This window comes from Leucopleurus acutus (genome assembly GCF_964270905.1).
Source record: "Leucopleurus acutus genome assembly, chromosome: 3".
NCBI classification, from domain to species: Eukaryota; Metazoa; Chordata; class Mammalia; order Artiodactyla; family Delphinidae; genus Leucopleurus; species Leucopleurus acutus.
In genome coordinates this window covers 127160869-127181385 of record NC_139145.1, presented here as the reverse complement: position 1 = coordinate 127181385, position 20517 = coordinate 127160869, and the positions used below count along the sequence as shown (strand labels likewise).

Below are 20517 nucleotides of genomic sequence, written 5' to 3'. Positions count from 1 at the left end.
TTTTTTTTTGCCATGCCGTGTGTCTTGTGGGATCTTAGTTCCCTGACCAGGGATTGAACTGGGGCCCTCAGCAGTGAAAGTGTGGAGTCCTAACCACTGTACTGCCAGTGAATTCCCAAGACATATTTCCTCATTGATCTTTCTAGATGTTTTCTCCATTTTTGAAAGTGGAGTATTGAAATCTCCAACTGTTATTGTTCCTGGCTGAGCAAGCTGGGTTGGACATGACTGAGCCCCACTGTTTTTGGCTTGATATGCCTGGGGTAGAGCTTCTGCCCCATGACTGATGCCTGGGTGGAAGAAGAGTACCCCAGACCTTTTGGCTGTGCTTGTCTGGAATAGAGCTTCAGTATGTAGCTCAGTTAGATGAGAAATGCTAGCTATCGGGCTTCCCTGGTGGCGCAGTGGTTGAGAGTCCGCCTGCCGATGCAGGGGATGCAGGTTCGTGCCCCGGTCTGGGAAAATCCCACATGCCGTGAAGTGGCTGGGCCCGTGAGCCATGGCCGCTGACCCTGTGCGTCTGGAGCCTGTGCTCTGAAACGGGAGAGGCCACAACAGTGAGAGGCCCACGTACTGCAAAAAAAAAAAAGAAAGAAAAGAAATGCTAGCTGTCTGCTTTTCTTGGGGAGAAACTGTAGCCCTAGATTAAGAGCCGGAGTGAGAGGGCCCCATGTTCTTGGCTCATTCTCCCTGGAGTATAGCTTCTGTCACACTGGGGCAGGAGTGAGTTTGTGGCTCAAATGCCACAGATTATTGCTATTTTTACCAAGATTTAGTAGTATTTCTTGCATAAATGTTTCTCCATTTGCTGTATGTCCTTAAATATGCTTTCCAGAGACTGTAAATGGTTGCTTTTTATAACTTTTATCAGTTACAGTTGCTTAACCGAGGAGAGGATCTGTGGAGCTCTTCATGCCACCATCCCAGAAGTATTCTCTCTCCTTTCTTTTAAACTGGAAATTGGATCTAGAGTCTTGATTAGATTGTGGCTGATCGGTTTTGGTAGTTCAGAGATGAGGTTGTATACTTCTTTTTGCATCATCACATCAGGAGGCACTTTAGCTCAAGTTGTGCAGCTGTTGGTGATACTAAAGTTGCTTTCTTGGTTGAGCCGGAGACTGACAGATCCCTTCATTTTAAAGGTTTGTTTATTTCTTCATTGTATTTAGCAAGTAATCTGTGGGGCGATACACTGAGAATATTCTGTTCCCCAACAGCTCTTCTTTCATTTAATGGTTTTAGCATCCATATTGATCTATGCCTGAATAAATTATTTCACTGAGGGAACCTTTTTTGATTTTGAAATTCTTTTTTCTTCAATTTTTCTTGTAATCTTACACCTTCTTTTCTTCAGTCAGTTTACTTACTGCTTTAACTTTTAAAAGTGGGGTGTGGTTATTGTTTGTGTGGAATGTTCTAAAACTAAGGACAAACACAGATAGATAATGTAGTAGTCTAAAGAAAATTGTCATGACTGAAGTTAAAGTCGATGCAGGCCTGAGAAGTCTGTTTGTTGGTGGCAGGCAGGGTACTGAGTTTTCCCTATTTGTTTCTTTTAATGAAAATTGGTAAATTTCCAACTACAGGTGCATCTGTATTATCTTTGGACTTCGGATTTTCCCACAGTTGGCAAAGTATCTTATAGAATCAAGCCTAGGAAGTCCAGTTACAAGGTATGAGTATTTTTAGGCTCTTGGTCACATATTGCTAGATTATTTAAACTTTAATAGAATCAAAGCCTACAATAAAGTTCAGTAATGAATAAATTGAACTGACTGACTTGTGAAATAGTGAGAAGGGTGAAACGCCTGCCCTTTTAATTTTCATCTTCTCCTTTCGTATTATTGTTCTTAGAGGAAAAAAAGAGTATGCATTTAGATTTTGAATAATGCTCTTCTGTAGTGTAGTTGAGAGGTAATAAAATGCTCACAGGCAGTGTTTCCTCTTGCTTATGATTTTGAAACGACACATATTAATGAAAATCAAAGCAACCTCAGTGTATACACTATTAATTAGAAGACCTAGGCAAATTTAATCTTGCTTGGTTTGCTTGGTTGTCTCTTGATAATTTATAGGAGCACAGAAAGGGAAAGGATACATTGTTTTAACATAGGTATGGGATTTCTCTCACTACACATAGACCTCAACAGAGGAGATGTAACAGCACTTCCACTGTGAGAGACTAGCTTCCATGGCCTTCAGGCCTACATGATGATCGATCGCCATGAAGATCCTGTCAAGTTCTTTGAGAAATACCTCTGCCCATTCCCACCAGTTAGTCTGTGTCTGTCTCTCCCTCTCTTACCTTCTACCCTGTCCCTTCTTTTCTCATTCCTTACCCCCTTCTTTTCTTCTTCCCTCTCTTTCTCTGTCAGTCTCAGGTCTCTGGCTTTTTTGGAGACTATTGTGTGTCTGCTTCACTACTATGTGCAAATAACAGTAGTAGCCCTGTTATATTTCTGCATGCTAATTCCAAGAGAAAGATATTGAAGGTTAGTTTCCAGGTGTATTACCCTCCAAACTGACTACTGCTAGTCAGTAGTCATCTATCTTTTATCCCAAATGAAGTTTATTTCCACACTGTTACATTTGAATGACTCAGTACATTTCTCCCCCTGTTCTTTGTTGCCATTGTTGTCCTCTCAAGAAAACTCCACAATTGAGTACTGTATGAATATTTAATACATAGAAAATGTAGTCCTTTCAGATTTCTGATGGATTTAGGAATCTTTTTCTCCAGGAACCTATTATGGGAGAGCCTGGTGTGTTTCTAATTATTAGGGAGTAGGGTGGTGTGGTGAGACCATTTTACGTTTTAGTAGGAAGAGCTGGGATTCTAAATACCTTGTTATTAGGGCTTACTCTGCCATGTACTAGTTTTCTACAATGATCCTGGACAGTTCTCTTGATAGCTGTAAGTTCTTCCTCTATAAAACAGTGATATTAGTACACATGCCAGATTTGCTTTTTATAGGTTTGTTATGGGATCTTTAAAAAATTTAATAGGCTTTAGTAATGTGGTATGTTTAATAATCCATTATGGGTCTGGATTGTTATTTTTGATGATGCACTTAATCTGCAATTTAGGAACTGATTGCCGCCTGAAGCTTCCCTTCAGGAAGTTGATTAGTACTTGGAAATATTTCCAGTATAAGTTATGAATGATGATTTGTTTCTCAGACCGAAAAGCCTTTTTACCCAATAGATAAATCACTCATAATATTGTTTCTGTGGGGGAAATATACTCTGATTCCAACTGGTATTCTAGAAACTTACTTTTCGTAGTTTTTTTTTTTTAATACTTAGCAGCATCAGTATTTATTTATTTATTTATTTGGCCATGCCGTGTGGCATGCAGGATCTTAGTTCCCCGACCAGGCATCAAACCCGTGCCCCCTGCATTGGGAGCTTGGAGTCTTAACCACTGGACCGCCAGGGAAGTCCTGTAGTTTGTTTTAATAAGAATAATTCTCTGCCTCCCACCTCATTATTCCCCATATTTTGGGGAGAGAAAATGACCCTTTCTAATTCTTATCTTAACAACTACTGCAGTGCTTGGCATAGAATTGGTTCTCCAAAAATATATAAGCTGAGCTTTCCTTCCCAGACTGGATGAGCTTTTTGGGAGCAAGGATCAAAGCAAGAGGAGGAGAGGACAGGGCATATACTGCTGGGGAAGACCTGGATGGAGCAGGGTGCTGGAGGGAGGTAGGGATGGGGAACTCTAGCATTTCCATTAGAACAGGTGAATGGCGAGAGTAAGTGGGGCATAAAGTTAAGAGTACATAGACTTAAAATTTTTTAAAATATTTATTTAGGCTGTGCTGGGTCTTAGTTGTGGCATGCAGGATCTTCCTTGTGGCGTGTTTAGTTGCAGCATGTGGGATTCTTAGTTGTGGCATGCATGTGGGATCTAGTTCCCCGACCAGGGATCGAACTTGGGCCCCCTGCATTGGGAGCACAGAGTCTTACCAAGTGGACCACCAGGGAAGTCCCAGAGATAAGAGAACATAGACTTAAGGATTGCTTTGTTGCGAAGGTCCAGAGAAGTGTGAAGGTGTGTGTGTATGTGAGTGCTCTGCACAATCTTTGTTCTAGGTAAAAATTGCTCTGGGGGTTGGCAGTAGTCAGTGATTTTATTTTTCAAGTAGTAGCCCAAAACAGAGACATGGCTTTTTTCTTTCTTTTTGCAGGTTGAGTTTGGGGTAGGGATGAGTTCTGGTATAGCCTTTCTCTATTATTATATTCGTATATTCTTCCTATCTTCCAGTGACTTTTTTTGTGTGTGTATCAAAGTCCAGACACTTTATTTTCCCCAACAAGGTCGTCCGTCACATGATCTGTTCCTGCCTACATCTCCAATCTCATCTTGTACTACTTTCCACTTTTCTCATTAAGTGCCAATTATACTGGCTTTCTTAAGTTTGTTTATAATATTAAGGCCTTGTTTTCAGTTGTTTTCCCAGTCCAGAACTCTGCTTTCAGATCTTTGCTTGTGGGTCTCTCTTGTCACTCTCATGTCTCTTGTGAATGTCACTAGAGAAACCTTCTCTGAACACCCAATCTGAAGTAACACATTCAGTTAGAGTCAATTTTTAACATTATTTTCTTCATATCACTACCTCTTTCTTTTTTTAAAAAACAGATCTGTTTTCTTCCACTAGAATGTAAACTGCATGAAGTCAGAACACCATTTTGTTCACTGCTATGTTCTCAGCACCTAGAACAGTGCCTGGTATGCAGCAGGCTTTCAGCAGTTTTATTGAATAAATCAGTTAATTAGCTCCTGTGTGGTTCAGTGTGAAGTCCTTTATTGCTCGAAATTGATCACTTTTGTTAATTCAGCAAATATTTATTAAGCATATGTCATGTATCTTGTTGGGCCCTGGGACTACAGAGATGCCTTAAATGTCTGTTCTGTCACTCAAGGAAGGCATTATTAGATATTGATTAAGAATAGTGGCTTTGGGGATTTCCCTGGTGGTGCAGCAGTTAAGACTACGCTTCCAGTGCAGGGGGCCTGGGTTTGATCCCTGGTCAGGGAACTAGATCCCACATGCCGCAACTAAGAGCCTGCACGCTGCAACTAAGAGATCCCGCATGCCGCAATGAAGATCCCATGTGCTGCAACTAAGACCTGGTGCAGCCAAATAAACAAACAAACAATTGAGTCCCCATCCTGGCCTCTTGTCTAAGGCCAGCATTTAAAAAAAAAGAATAAAATAAAGAATAGTGGCTTTGGTGTTCAAATCCAGGGACTGCTACTTAGTAGATTGTGACCTTGGCAAGGTAAGGTCTCTGATCCTTTACGTTTCTCCCTAAAAAATGGGGATAAGAGTATCTACTACATAGAATAATTATTAGGAATAAATAAATGAATAAAGCACTTAGTACAATGCTTGGCATGTAATATATGCTCAGATATTGGCTTTTGTTTTTATTTATTTTATTTTTTTTTAAAGCTGGTTGCTCTTACATTGCTTGGGAGAGAATCAGTGAATTCCTGCTCTGTATACCTCAGTTCCCTTGTGAGAACTGCAAATTAGTGCTGGGTCAACCTTTTTTTTTAAATATATATATATATATATATATATATATATATATATATTTTTTTTTTAAATATATTTAATTTGTTTATTTTTGGCCACATTGGTTCTTTGTTGCTGTGCACAGGCTTTCTCTAGTTGCGGTGAGCGGGGGCCACTCTTCGTTGTGGTGCGCAGGCTTCTCATTGCGGTGGCTTCTCGTTGTGGAGCACAGGCTCTAGGCGCACAGGCTTCCATAGTTGTGGCACACGGGCTCAGTAGTTGTGGCTCACGGGCTCTAGAGCGCAGTCTCAGTAGTTGTGGCGCACAGGCTTAATTGCTCCGCAGCACGTGGGATCTTCCCGGACCAGGGCTTGATCCCATGTCCCCTGCATTGGCAGGTGGATTCTTAACCACTGCATCACCAGGGAAGCCCTAGCTTTTTCTTTTTTTAAAATTAATTAATTAATATTTATTTTTGGCTGCATTGGGTCTTCGTTGCTGTGCTCGGGCTTTCTCTAGCTGTGGCGACTGGGGGCTACTCTTCATTGCGGTGCGTGGGCTTCTCATTGCAGTGGCTTCTCTTGTTGAGGAGCATGGGCTCTGGATGTGCAGGCTTCAGTAGGTGTGGCTTGTGGGCTCAGTAGTTGTGGCGCATGGGATTAGTTGCTGCGAGGCATGTGGGATCTTCCCGGACCGGGGATCAAACCCATGTCCCCTGCATTGGAAGGCGGATTCTTAACCACTGTGCTACCAGGGAAGTCTTGGGTCTACCGTTTTTAGTAAGAATGTATAATTGAAACTACTGTACATCTTGTCATTCACTGCATTAGCAGTAGAGCTGGACTTTCAGATGTACCTTAGTTTTAGATGTTCTAAAGTTGTGCTTCTCAAACTCTGACAATTATTAAGATTTACCTAGAGAACTTACTAAAGCACAGCTTTTTGTCCCACTGCCTCCTGCCTTCAGCCCCTATTTTCATTTGCTAGGTTTGGAGAGAGGGTTGAGAATTTGCATTTCTGTGACGTGATGCTGGTGTTGCCAGTCCTTGGGCCACACTTTCAGTGAGATTGTGCTAATATGGTAGCCACTAGCCACATGTGGCTATTGAGTACTTGAAATGTGGTTAGTTTGAAATAAGATGTGCCTTAAGTATAAAATATACACAGGAGTTTGAAGATTTAGTATAAGAAATGTAAAATATCTCATTGTTACTTTCAAAAATATTGATTGCATGTTGAAAGGATAACATTTTGGAAATATTGAGTTAAATGTAATATAATAAATCTAATTCCACATGTTTCTATTTCTTAATGTGGCTACTTAAAAGGTAAAAAGTACATACATGGCTTGCTTTTGTGGCTTGCATTATATTTCAACTAGGCAGGAAGACATACTGCCTATCTCTTTAAAGTATCTTCTTAGGGCCTCCATGAAGTGAGTCTCTCTTATATAGCCTGTTTTTGAAATCACACATTACCAACAAACAGTCTAAATTGAGTAAAAATCCATTCACTTATTACCAAGTGGTAATGAAACATGGAAACTTACATTGTTCAAGAAACTCCTATAATGGAAAAGAATCTGAAAAAGAATCTATGTATCTATCTATCTAACTGAATCACTTTGCTGGGTACTTAAAACTAACACAACATTGTAAATTAACTATACTTCAATAAAAAATAATTTACCAAGAAAGTAAACAAAACAAAACACCCCCAAAACTCCTAATTAGTGAGGGAGACAATATATATTTACAGTTCTAAAATACAGACAACAGACTACTAATTTAAAAGTAGTTCAGCTCCATTGCTAATTGGTAATATTTTGTCTGATTCCAGTTATTATGCCCTAGCGCTGCTTTACTCACATAGACTTCAAAATGATTAATTTCCTTAAAAGTTGTAATATTTGGGTAAAATTTCTTGTTGAATCAACTTTTGGAATCTTCCCTTTTCATGAGTCATTGCAATTTAATTACAACTCTTAACAAAGGAGGTAATTTGCTTTGGCTATATTCCTTATGGGTTAATGACTTTTAGACTTTTACTGTCTGGAACATTCTTCAGTTTTAGGTAACTACTGTCATAAAGCTAATTCCCAGTCACCTCTGTACTGGGAACTGTTTTTTATCAACTCTTAGTTTTCAGTTTTAATCTTGCATACTTTGTATATGTGTATTGTGAACTATACATACTTTTCTGAGTAAACAATTGTACACAATTTTGGGGATGATTAGAAACAGAATCCTGGAGAATTCAATAAATTGCTTATGTATTTTTAGAATGGCTTCCGATTCTTGGTATAGGATTAGATCATCCAACCCTTAAGATCCTTTCTAACTTAGGGTTTTATTTTGTTTGTTAGTTCAGTTCTTTATTTCCCCTCCACAATATTTCTTGGGTATGCATTTGTCTTTTATATTAAAAAAAAGAATTTTCAGACATGTTTTATTGGTGGCACCTAAGATGATAATGTGAGGTACTTAGCACTCTGTCAAAGCATTCCTTTTTCAGTTCTCTTCCTCCTGGTCTTGTTAGGAATAAAGTAGTTAATACTTTTATAGCTTTTATAATGCTTATCTTTTTTTTTTGCGCGGTACGCGGGCCTCTCACTGTTGTGGCCTCTCCGGTTGTGGAGCACAGACTCCGGACGCGCAGGCTCAGCGGCCATGGCGCACGGGCCCAGCCGCTCCGCGGCATGTGGGATCCTCCCGGACCGGGGCACGAACCCGTGTCCCCTGCATCGGCAGGCGGACTCTCAACCACTGCGCCACCAGGGAAGCCCTATAATGCTTATATTTAAAAACAAACTAACAAACAAAGAAGGCATTATGATTAGAGTCTTGGGCAGGCAGTGGTATTTAACCAGAATTTAGAAACTTTGGTTTTTGTTTGTCATTTTTTTCCCCCCAATTTACTACCTTCTATATATGGGACAATAAAAGGCAGTTTCCTTTAGAAATAAATTGATTTAAGCAAAGGCAATTTGAATTATGGGAGTTTTAAGTTAGAGTGTGGGTGGTACATAAAAGATAGAAATCCAGCAGATACATGAAAGAGTAGATACGAAGTACAGGGGTAATTCAGAACATTGAAGCCCCTTTTCTCCCTTTTATTAGTGTTAATTTTTTAAGTATAATATACATTCAAGTATGTTAACTTATCATTGCCAGGTTTCCATGGATCTCAATAGTGCCAGTACTGTCGTTCTTCAGGTCTTAACACAGGCCACCAGTCAGGATACTGCTGTGTTAAAACCAGCTGAGGAGCAGTTGAAACAGTGGGAGACGCAGCCAGGTTTCTATTCAGTGTTGCTGGTAAGTTGTTCTAAAAGAGTTTACTATAAATTTTAATAAAATGAGACACTATTATTTTTAATTGTTCTAAAAACTTACTTGTATTGGTGGTTTACTTTAGTGAAACTGATCCAAATGTTTGCCTACCATTGCTCCTGCCACATATAAATTCAGAGCATGGCTCTTTGAGAATGTTTAAAAAATGTTTATTGGTGATTGAATAAATAACCCAGCAGGGTACTGGTAGAATCTGCTCAGTAGACAACACTGTGCTGATAATCTATTTTAGTGTGTTAATGCTGACCTGAAGACTTTAGGTAGTACACTTTGATGTTTTGTCTTCATCCTTATCCTTGCCCCAGTTAATTTATGTTGTCAGAGTTGTTCGGGTCTCCCCACCACTGCATCCGTCAGGTCTACCTTGGTCAGTGTGTTTCACTTTAAAACGCCATTTTATTTTCCCCTGTGTAAAAATTTTATTTTCTTAACATATCTGATCTTTTCCTGGGTATTATGGGAAATAGTATGATAATTAACAATATGTGCTTTAACTATATCTTTCTGCGAGTTAGAAGCTTTTGGTTAATTAATGAAAATCGTTTTCTCAGTGCCAGAATGAAAAGATGTCTTTTTGTATTGAAGGCCTTTCTTATTCTTTTCTTCTTCGGAAAATTTCTGAACTCTGATTAGTGTGTGAGATTTAGTTTCTGGCCATGGCAAGGAGGTTACCAGTTGGATCAAAAACCAATTCAGTATGTGTGACTGGGTCAAAAATTCAGAGCAGAACTGTTTACTATATCTTGTAAAATAGAAAATTATGACATTACATACATATTTTGACTTCATGACTAAAAAGTTTTGAGTTGTTACATTTAAGAAGTTCCTAGTCATGCCTGGAAGGGAAATTAAATATCTGGAGTCATACTTGATATTCTGAATATATAACATGAAAGTTGGCTCTTTGACACAATAACACAAAGATAAAAAACATTAATTTCTAAAGATACTAAAGAAAGTATCTTATTCTTGTAGATAATCCCAGCATTATGTTTGTAAATTTGGGGCATAGTATAAATCTTTAGAAAATCTCTGACTATATGCTTATTTAAATGAATGTGCTCTGTATTTAGCCTTGTGTTTTTTCAGGCCAAAATATAAAACATTTTATCTTATTTTGGTTACTGCTTGACCTTGGAAAAACCAATAGACTTGCTTGATACCTTTTGTGTAATGTATGAATTATTAATATTAAGTGCCTAGACCTTTTTGTTTTTATTTTTACTAGGTATACTTTTCTTCTTAGAGGGATAGTAAAATTTCTTTTAGATAGAATAGATTATAATAGATTTAAAAACTGCTGAGTTTATTTTTTCTTTTTTCCCTGTACTCACTGTCTTGCCACATTTGCTCTGTTTGAGCCTTAGCCATCCAGTTTAGTCTGGAGATTCCTACATTTGTATATCTGATCTCAGGTGTGTGTTCCAATCCTGTTATTCAATATGTTTATTCAGTATATAATATATATTTACTTGGATTGACACCTGCAGCTTGACTTTTCTTGGTTCCTAAGTGTAGCTGAGTTCGGCTGAGATCCGCCAACTTCCGCAGTATTCCCACGTTACTTTCATTCATTCACTCATTTGCTCAGTTGAAATTTATGAAGTTTCTGCTTTGCTGGGCTGTATGCTAGACTCCACTCATAAGACACAACTCAATCTAGTGTGGGAGGTAGGCATGTAAAGTGTTGAAGTCGAATGCAGTTAATTAGTTTTGCAATTAATGTGGTGAGAGAATCTGTTCTTTCTTTTGCAAAGGAGACCCAAAAGAGGGACTCTGACTCAGTTGTCAGGGGTCTTAAGGAATAAGTGGGCATTACACAACTATCTTCGTAACTTTTTTTTTCGTTGCACATGATTTTTTAAAAATAGGTTTATAGTATACATACCTATTTTTAATACTTAACATCAATTGTTTTTATAGTAAAGGAGATACTTCCACATCATTGTTTTTGGCTTTGAGGTTTTCCCACACAAGCTTGTGTTTAAGAGGTCAACTCCAGGGATTTGAGTTGTTTTTGGTGTGAGGTGTAGTACAGTTTTAGTTAGTTAACATATTCCTACAATCCTGTTTGTCCTATGTACCCGCTATTCTAGAAACATTTTTTAGAAAGCAGTAAAACATTTTAATTCTCACTGTGATGTTTTAAATTACAGTGTTAGTATTAGGTTTACTATTCTTTTTATTTCATATACATTTATAAGTGTCACTTATAAGCTTTTGATAACAATTTTAATAAATTTTAAAATCAATTAAAGGTTATAGAACAGTTGTAATTTTGACTTCAAGGTCATGTTGCATGGTTTAGCTTGCACAGTCATTTTTACACTGTCCCACTATGGTGCAAGGTAGGGACTGCCTGTATTTGATTAACACAGTGAATAAATTTTTTGAGTAATGGTTAACTTTGAGTTGAAATTATTCATATCACTTCTGCCTTTATGTTACTTGAAAATATTTTGCTGTCGAACTCATTCGTAAGCATAATTGCTTTGATAAGGAGGATGCTTTGAAATTGTTTATTTCATAGCATGAATTAATAACCCAGGGGCTTTGGCTCTTTGAATCTGTGCTGTGGTGGGTCTGCTTTTTCTTTTTTAATTTAGCAGTGTTTATTTTAGTTTCGTGTGTGTGCGTGTAGATTATGCTGTGTAATTAGATTTGTTTCTGAATTTAATTTTTTATTAGGAAAAATTTAAAACCTACCTAAATATAGAATAGTATAATGAATCTCCACATACCCATTACTCAGCTTACATAATTAACATGCTCCCGAGCAGATATGCTTTCTCACATGAATTGTAGAGCTATAGATATTTAGAAAATAACGATATGATATGGGTAGTGATAAAATTTAAGTGAAGCATTTAATTAAAAATCTATCACTTTTTTGAGTTATGTTAATTATACTTTTAGCTTATTACATGTTCATTCTGATGCTTTGTTTTTTATTTACAGAATATTTTCACAAACCACACTCTGGATATAAATGTAAGGTGGCTTGCTGTGCTGTATTTTAAAAATGGAATTGATCGCTACTGGAGACGTGTAGCACCTCAGTAAGTTCCACCTCTTCCCCCCCTCAGTGTCATCCTTTTCAAATTCAAGGCGGTATAAGACTGTTATCTGTTAATCTTCATTCTTTATGTGAAAGAATTCATTTGTGCTTACTTCAGCAGCACATGTACTAAAATTGGAACAGTACAGAGATTAACATGCTCCCTGCTCTAGGATGATATGATTTGTGATGTGTTTGATATTTAAAAGAAAAGAAGTGTGTTAACTACTGAAGAAGTAAAGTGTTCTACATAGTTAATTACAAATCAACATCTATAATACTGCCTTTTTCTGTGAGTTTTTTTTTCCCCATGGGCATAGGGTTTGTGGATTTCTCATTGGCCTTCTGTCTTAGAGGATCTCTGATTTTATGGGCATAAAACAAATGCTGAATTAATGAGTCATGTTCAGAAATGTCCTTTTTTTTTTAAAGGAAGTACAAGGCTTGAATTCTGGAAAATGTCATTGAGAAGGAACTCCCAGGTCATTTCTGAGCCAACTGATGTTAATTCTCTAGTCTTCTGCATAATTGCCTCTGTGGTGGAAATTGAGTAGTATATATTTGTAATCTCATCAGATTCAGTTGTAACTTCTCTTTACGTGGTTAAGTGAACAAATTTTTCTTAATAGTTAATTGCATGTTATATAATTGATGGAAAGACAGTGTAGACTGGACCCAAGAATTTGTTGGATAGAAAACAGTGAACTTTGCCAAAGGAGTAACATAGTCTTTGTCCTCCAGTAGATGGCACCACAACTCTGTAGTTTTTATATTTTTAAGCCCCTTTTTAAAAAAAATGAATACCTCATAGTGCTTGTAAAATATGCTCTTGAGTAATATTGGAAGTAACTAGAGTATTTTAAGGCTACACTTAGGATACTATAGTATAAATCAAACCCTTCTCTACTTATTTTAGAATTAATTCATAATTTTGAGAGAAATGGAGTGTTTAGTGATGAGAAATTTTGTATGTTGTTGAGTTGTAGGAAACAATGCAACAAGATATGTTTCTACTGCTATGTCCAGTTAAATTTTATAGGTACCCTAAAATTCATTTTGTTTTACTAGTTATATGAAGAATATGGTTATAAGTGACTGTCTTGGATGGGAGAGTAAATTTATAATTAAATATTTCAGATTGTACTTTCATGTAAAGAATTAGAAACTGGAATTTAGTTTAAATTTTAAAAGTTAAGGGAGATATCTTATAATAAGTAGTTAAACCCCAAGCTGTCTCTTTTAGTGATATATTGAGATACAAGCTAGAAAGGAGATGAATGTACTTACGCAGCAAGGATGCTAAGAATGTAAAGCAGGGAGCAAAGATTAGTTATCAAACTCATTTAAATTTCAGACACTTAAAAAAAACAACTGTATTCCTATCTAAGTTCCTTCTTATAGTTTCTGTTCTTACCACTGTTGGCACAGAATGATTAATTTAAGCTTATATCATTACTATGTAAAATGCAATTCTTACTGGGTCCTAATTAATTAGATACTATCCAGTTTCTGCTTGGGATATAGTCTGAATTCATCTAATGATAACAAGTGCATAAAGTTGAAGGTGGAATGCTAACTCTTATTGTAGAATTGCTAAAAACATGAGATTTCTCAGGTTAATGGCTTGTTTTCTTTAATAGTTATATAGTTTAATACAGTTGCATGTAGTTACATGAAAACTGTTGAAGCTGGCTTCTTGACATAGAAGAAAACTTGAATTTCAGGCTTGAATCAAAACATTATAGGAGGGGCTTCCCTGGTGGCGCAGTGGTTGAGAATCTGCCTGCTAATGCAGGGGACATGGGTTCAAGCCCTGGTCTTGGAGGATCCCACATGCTGCGGAGCAGCTGGGCCCGTGAGCCACAACTACTGAGCCTGCGCGTCTGGAGCCTGTGCTCCGCAACAAGTGAGGCCGTGATAGTGAGAGGCCCGCGCACCGCGATGAAGAGTGGCCCCCACTTGCCACAACTAGAGAAAGCCCTACGCACAGAAATGAAGATCCAACACAGCAAAAATAAATAAAATAAATAAATTAATAAACTCCTACCCCCAGCATCTAAAAAAAAAAAAAAATTATAGGAGAAAACATTGTTTCAGGGATTTGATTGATAGAAGGAAGCTATTAAAATTGAAAAGTGCAGCATAGTTATAAAAAGATTAGAGAGATCATTTTTATTTTATTTATTTTTTTGTAATACACAGGACTTGTATTACTTGACATTATAAACATATCAGAAATAAACAATCATAACAATGGAGCATTTTTCAAAAATAAACAGATCAACAAAACTGAAGAAAAAGTCCAGAAGATGCATGTACATGTAAGTGTTTTGTACATAATAAAGAACACATTTCAAATTAGGATGGAAAGATGCGCTCTTCAATACTGCTATTTAGAGCCTTATCTCTACTTCACAACAGTGAAGTAGAAGTTTAATTGTAAAAAACTCAAAACATAAAGGTATCTAAAGAAAATATAGGTTAATATGTATATAATTTGGTGTCGCAGAAGCTAAGCTTAAAGTCAAAGAAAGAAACCATAAAGGAGACCTATATTCCCATAAATAGAATAAAGGGACAATAGATTAGAAAAAGTAGATAAATCTCAAAGATGGAATTCATTTGGCTAATAAATATATTTTAAATTGTTTAAATCATTAGTAGTCAAAGTTTTTCCAATTTAGGCAATGAGAAGATCACACCTGTTGAAATGGCATATATTAAAAAGAATGTAGGGGGCTTCCCTGGTGGCACAGTGGTCAAGAATCCGCCTGCCAATGCAGGGGACACGGGTCCGAGCCCTGGTCCAGGAAGATCCCACATGTCGCGGAGCAACCAAGCCCGTGAGCCACAGCCACCGAGCCCCCACGCCTAGAGGCTGTGCTCTGCAACAAGAGAAGCCCATGCGCCACAACAAAGAGTAGCCCCCGCTTGCCCCAACCAGAGAAAGCCTGCGCGCAGCAACAAGGACCCAATGCAGCCAAAAATAAATAAATAATTTTTTTTTTTTTTAAAAAGGAATGTAATGTACAGTCCTGAAGAGCGCACACTGAACCTTTGCCAGAGGGATTATATATGGCCACCACCATTAGGGAGAGCACATTGGGAATATACATTAAAAAGACTGGAAATGTACATATTCCTCACCGAAAAAATTCCCCATCAAAAATTTACCCTGCAGAAATAATCAAACAACTGTATAATGTGTATGCAATGTTTGTTGTTGATAACAGGAAAAACAAATCTAGAAACAATTTAAAAAATCAGGTAACTAAGTGTTAAATTACGTCATTAAAGCATGAGCTAATAATTATGTAATCTAAATTTTCACATATAATTATGAGAAATAAATTTATGACAGAGCTCAGATCATTTTTGTATTAAAAAGTGTGTGTGACACACTTCTCAGAAGGAGAGAATTAAGGAGTAAAAGAAAGGCAGAGAAAGAAATTGAATGGATAAAAGGAGTTATCTCAGGATGATAGGACTCTAGGGTTTTTCTTTCTGTCTGCACTATTTCTTTTCTAATGATTATAAAGTGAGCATGTGTTTCTTAATAAAAATAATAAAAGCTATAGAAAGTTGTGAGGAAAACAATCTGAGAATAAGGAGGCACAAAATATACAAAATTTTTAGTTAATGAAGAAACAAAACATCTAAAGAATGTAGTTAATTTAATTTTTCAAATTGTGCATTCTCTTCATATTTTGTATGACATTATCTGCTATGCAATTTAGAATATCTGCTATTAAGTTACAGAAGAATTGTATAACTGATAGGGATCCAACATCGTATTTATAATACTGCAAGGCACTGTTGCAAGAAATGTTATAAATTTGTATGTTTCTGTGTCATGTATGACATAAAACCAAGCAACCCAAAAGATTTAACAATGGTATTTGAATCATATTTTCTAAGAGATAATTTAAATCCACATGACGATAAAATATGAATTACTAATTTTATGAAGAGAGTGATTGTTTTCCATGAAATTAGAAATGCTTATATTTGATTCAAATAATTAAGCAAAAAATGAAAACATTCTTTTTAAATGTAAATAGATTATTTGAAGAATTGAGTTGAAGCATCGTATCAAGAACTATTTTTTTTTAATGTATCAGTATTGGTTTATTTTTTTCTCATATTTTTTTTATTCAAACAGAAGGTCACAAAAATTATAATCATCCTCATCAGTTCACTCAGTCCCATGTAATTAATGCTTTTTTCATCTTGATCTTTTGTTAGCACTTTTATGAATTCATCAGTTTTCCATTAGAGTTCTGAAAATGCTTATCTTATTCATTCAGTTCAGCAGTATAGTCAGTTACCAGAAACCTGTGCTTGTCAGAGTCTTTTCCATGAATTCCTTGAAGATGAAACCCTTTTTTTTTTTTTTTTTTGCCGTACGTGGGCCTCTCACTGTTGTGGCCTCTCCCGTTGCGGAGCACAGGTTCTGGACGCGCAGGCTCAGCGGCCATGGCTCACAGATCCAGCTGCTCCGTGGCATGTGGGATCTTCCCGGACCGAGGCACGAACCCATGTCCCCTGTATCGGCAGGTGGACTCTCAACCACTGCGCCACCAGGGAAGCCCGATGAAACCCTTTTATAGGAACATTTTTGCAAAAGCATCAGAGTACACCCAGAACTGTCTGTAAATGACAAAAGACTTAAAAATGACCACGGTTAAAGATTTTTTTTTTTACATCTTTATTGGAGTATAATTGCTTTACAATGGTATGTTAGTTTCAGCTTCACAACAAAATGAATCAGTTATATATATACATATGTTCCCATATCTCTTCCCGCTTGCGTCTCCCTCCCTCCCACCCTCCCTATCCCACCCCTCCAGGCGGTCACAAAGCACCGAGCTGATCTCCCTGTGCTATGCGGCTGCTTCCCACTAGCTATCTACCTTACGTTTGGTAGTGTATATATGTCCATGCCTCTTTATCGCTTTGTCACCGTTTATCCTTCCCCCTCCCCATAGCCTCAAGTCCATTCTCTAGTAAGTCTGTGTCTTTATTCCTGTTTCACCCCTAGGTTTTTCATGACATTTTTTTTTTTTAAATTCCATATATATGTGTTAGCATACAGTATTTGTCTCTCTCTTTCTGACTTACTTCACTCTGTATGACAGACTCTAGGTCTATCCACCTCATTACAAATAGCTCAATTTCGTCTCTTTTTATGGCTGAGTAATATTCCATTGTATATATGTGCCACATCTTCTTTATCCATTCATCCGATGATGGACACTTAGGTTGTTTCCATCTCTGGGCTATTGTAAATAGAGCTGCAATGAACATTTTGGTACATGACTCTTTTTGAATTATGGTTTTCTCAGGGTATATGCCCAGTAGTGGGATTGCTGGGTCATATGGTAGTTCTACTTGTAGTGTTTTAAGGAACCTCCATACTGTTCTCCACAGTGGCTGTATCAATTTACATTCCCACCAACAGTGTAAGAGGGTTCCCTTTTCTCCACACCCTCTCCAGCATTTATTGTTTCTAGATTTTTTGATGATGGCCATTCTGACTGGTGTGAGATGATATCTCATTGTAGTTTTGATTTGCATTTCTCTCATGATTAGTGATGTTGAGCATTCTTTCATGTGTTTGTTGGCACTCTGTATATCTTCTTTGGAGAAATGTCTATTTAGGTCTTCTGCCCATTTTTGGATTGGGTTGTTTGTTTTTTTGTTATTAAGCTGCATGAGCTGCTTATAAATTTTGGAGATCAATCCTTTGTCAGTTGCTTCATTTGCAAATATTTTCTCCCATTCTGAGGGTTGTCTTTTGGTCTTCTTTATGGTTTCCTTTGCTGCGCAAAAGCTTTTAAGTTTCATTAGGTCCCATTTGTTTACTCTTGTTTTTATTTCCATTTCTCTAGGAGGTGGGTCAAAAAGGACCTTGCTGTGATTTATGTCATAGAGTGTTCTGCCTATGTTTTCCTCTAAGAGTTTGATAGTTTCTGGCCTTACATTTAGGTCTTTAATCCATTTTGAGCTTATTTTTGTGTACGGTGTTAGGGAGTGATCTAATTTCATACTTTTACATGTAGCTGTCCAGTTTTCCCAGCACCACTTATTGAAGACGCTGTCCTTTCTCCACTGTACATTCCTGCCTCCTTTGTCAAAGATAAGGTGACCATATGTGCGTGGGTTTATCTCTGGGCTTTCTATCCTGTTCCATTGATCTATCTTTCTGTTTTTGTGCCAGTACCATACCGTCTTGATAACTGTAGCTTTGTAGTATAGTCTGAAGTCTGGGAGCCTGATTCCTCCAGTTCCTTCTTTCGTTCTCAAGATTGCTTTGGCTATTCGGGGTCTTTTGTGTTTCCATACAAATTGCAAAATTTTTTGTTCTAGTTCTGTGAAAAATGCCAGTGGTAGTTTGATAGGGATTGCATTGAATCTATAGATTGCTTTCGGTAGTAGAGTCATTTTCACAATGTTGATTCTTCCAATCCAAGAACATGGTATATCTCTCCATCTATTTGTATCATCTTTAATTTCTTTCATCAGTGTCTTATAATTTTCTGCATACAGATCTTTTGTCTCCTTAGGTAGGTTTATTCCTAGATATTTTATTCTTTTTGTTGCAATGGTAAATGGGAGTGTTTTCTTGATTTCACTTTCAGATTTTTCATCATTAGTATATAGGAATGCCAGAGATTTCTGTGCATTAATTTTGTATCCTGCCACTTTACCAAATTCATTGATTAGCTCTAGTAGTTTTCTGGTAGCATCTTTAGGATTCTTCAAGTATAGAATCATGTCATCTGCAAAGAGTGACAGCTTTACTTCTTCTTTTCCAATTTGGATTCCTTTTATTTCCTTTTCTTCTCTGATTGCTGTGGCTAAAACTTCCAAAACTATGTTGAATAAGAGTGGTGAGAGTGGGCAACCTTGTCTTGTTCCTGATCTTAGTGGAAATGCTTTCAGTTTTTCACCATAGAGGACAATGTTGGCTGTGGGTTTCTCATATATGGCCTTTATTATGTTGAGGAAAGTTCCCTCTATGCCTACTTTCTGCAGGGTTTTTATCATAAATGGGTGTTGAATTTTGTCAAAAGCTTTCTCTGCATCTATTGAGATGATCATATGGTTTTTCTCCTTCAATTTGTTAATATGGTGTATCACGATTGATTTGCATATATTAAAGAATCTTTGCATTCCTGGAATAAACCCCACTTGATCATGTTGTATGATCTGTTTAATGTGCTGTTGGATTCTGGTTGCTAGTATTTTGTTGAGGATTTTTGCATCTATGTTCATCAGTGATATTGGCCTGTAGTTTTCTTTCTTTGTGACATCCTTGTCTGGTTTTGGTATCAGGGTGATGTTGGCCTCGTAGAGTGAGTTGGGGAGTGTTCCTCCCTCTGCTATATTTTGGAAGAGTTTGAGAAGGATAGGTGTTAGCTCTTCTCTAAATGTTTGATAGAATTCGCCTGTGAAGCCATCTGGTCCTGAGCTTTTGCTTGTTGGAAGATTTTTAATCACAGTTTCAATTTCAGTGCTTGTGATTGGTCTGTTCATATTTTCTATTTCTTCCTGATTCAGTCTTGGGAGGTTGTGCCTTTCTAAGAATTTGTCCATTTCTTCCAGCTTGTCCATTTTATTGGCATAGAGTTGCTTGTAGTAATCTCTCATGATCTTTTGTATTTCTGCAGTGTCCGTTGTTACTTCTCCTTTTTCATTTCTAATTCTATTGATTTGAGTCTTCTCCCTTTATTTCTTGATGAGTCTGGCTAATGGTTTATCAATTTTGTTTATCCTTTCAAAGAACCAGCTTTTAGTTTTATTGATCTTTGCTATCGTTTCCTTCATTTCTTTTTCATTTATTTCTAATCTGATTTTTATGATTTCTTTCCTTCTGCTAACTTTGGGTTTTTTTTGTTCTTCTTTCTCTAATTGCTTTAGGTGCAAGGTTAGGTTGTTTATTCGAGATGTTTCCTGTTTCCTAAGATAGGATTGTATTGCTATAAACTTCCCTCATAGAACTGCTTTTGCTGCATCCCATAGATTTTGAGTTGTCGTGTCTCCACTGTCATTTGTTTCTAGGTATTTTTTGATTTCCTCTTTGATTTCTTCAGTGATCACTTCGTTATTAAGTAGTGTATTGTTTAGCCTCCATGTGTTTGTATTTTTTACAGATCTTTTCCTGTAACTGATATCTAGTCTCATAGCATTGTGGTCGGAAAAGGTACTTGATATGATTTAAATTTTCTAAAATTTACCAAGGCTTGATTTGTGACCCAAGATATGATCTATCCTGGAGAATGTTCCATGAGCACTTGAGAAAAATGTGTATTCTGTTGTTTTGGATGGAATGTCCTATAAATATCAATTAAGTCCATCTTGTTTAATGTATCATTTAAAGCTTGTGTTTCCTTATTTATTTTCATTTTAGATGATGTCCATTGGTGAAAGTAGGGTGTTAAAGTCCCCTACTATGAATGTGTTACTGTCGATTTCCCCTTTTATGGCTGTTAGTATTTGCCTTATGTATTGAGGTGCTCCTATGTTGGGTGCATAAATATCTACAATTGTTATATCTTCTTCTTGGATCGATCCC

The 20517-nt window shown here is 37.0% G+C and overlaps 1 protein-coding gene across 1 annotated transcript in view; it reads left to right on the top strand.

Moving 5' to 3' along the window:
• Positions 1 to 20517, top strand: part of IPO11 (importin 11) — a 216301-nt gene that overhangs the window by 21551 nt on the left and 174233 nt on the right. Inside the window, exons 2-3 of the mRNA XM_082837371.1 lie at positions 8702 to 8845; positions 11840 to 11940. Coding sequence (XP_082693497.1) covers positions 8708 to 8845; positions 11840 to 11940 — 239 coding nt within the window. The 5' untranslated portion in view covers positions 8702 to 8707. The remainder of the gene's footprint in view (positions 1 to 8701; positions 8846 to 11839; positions 11941 to 20517) is intronic.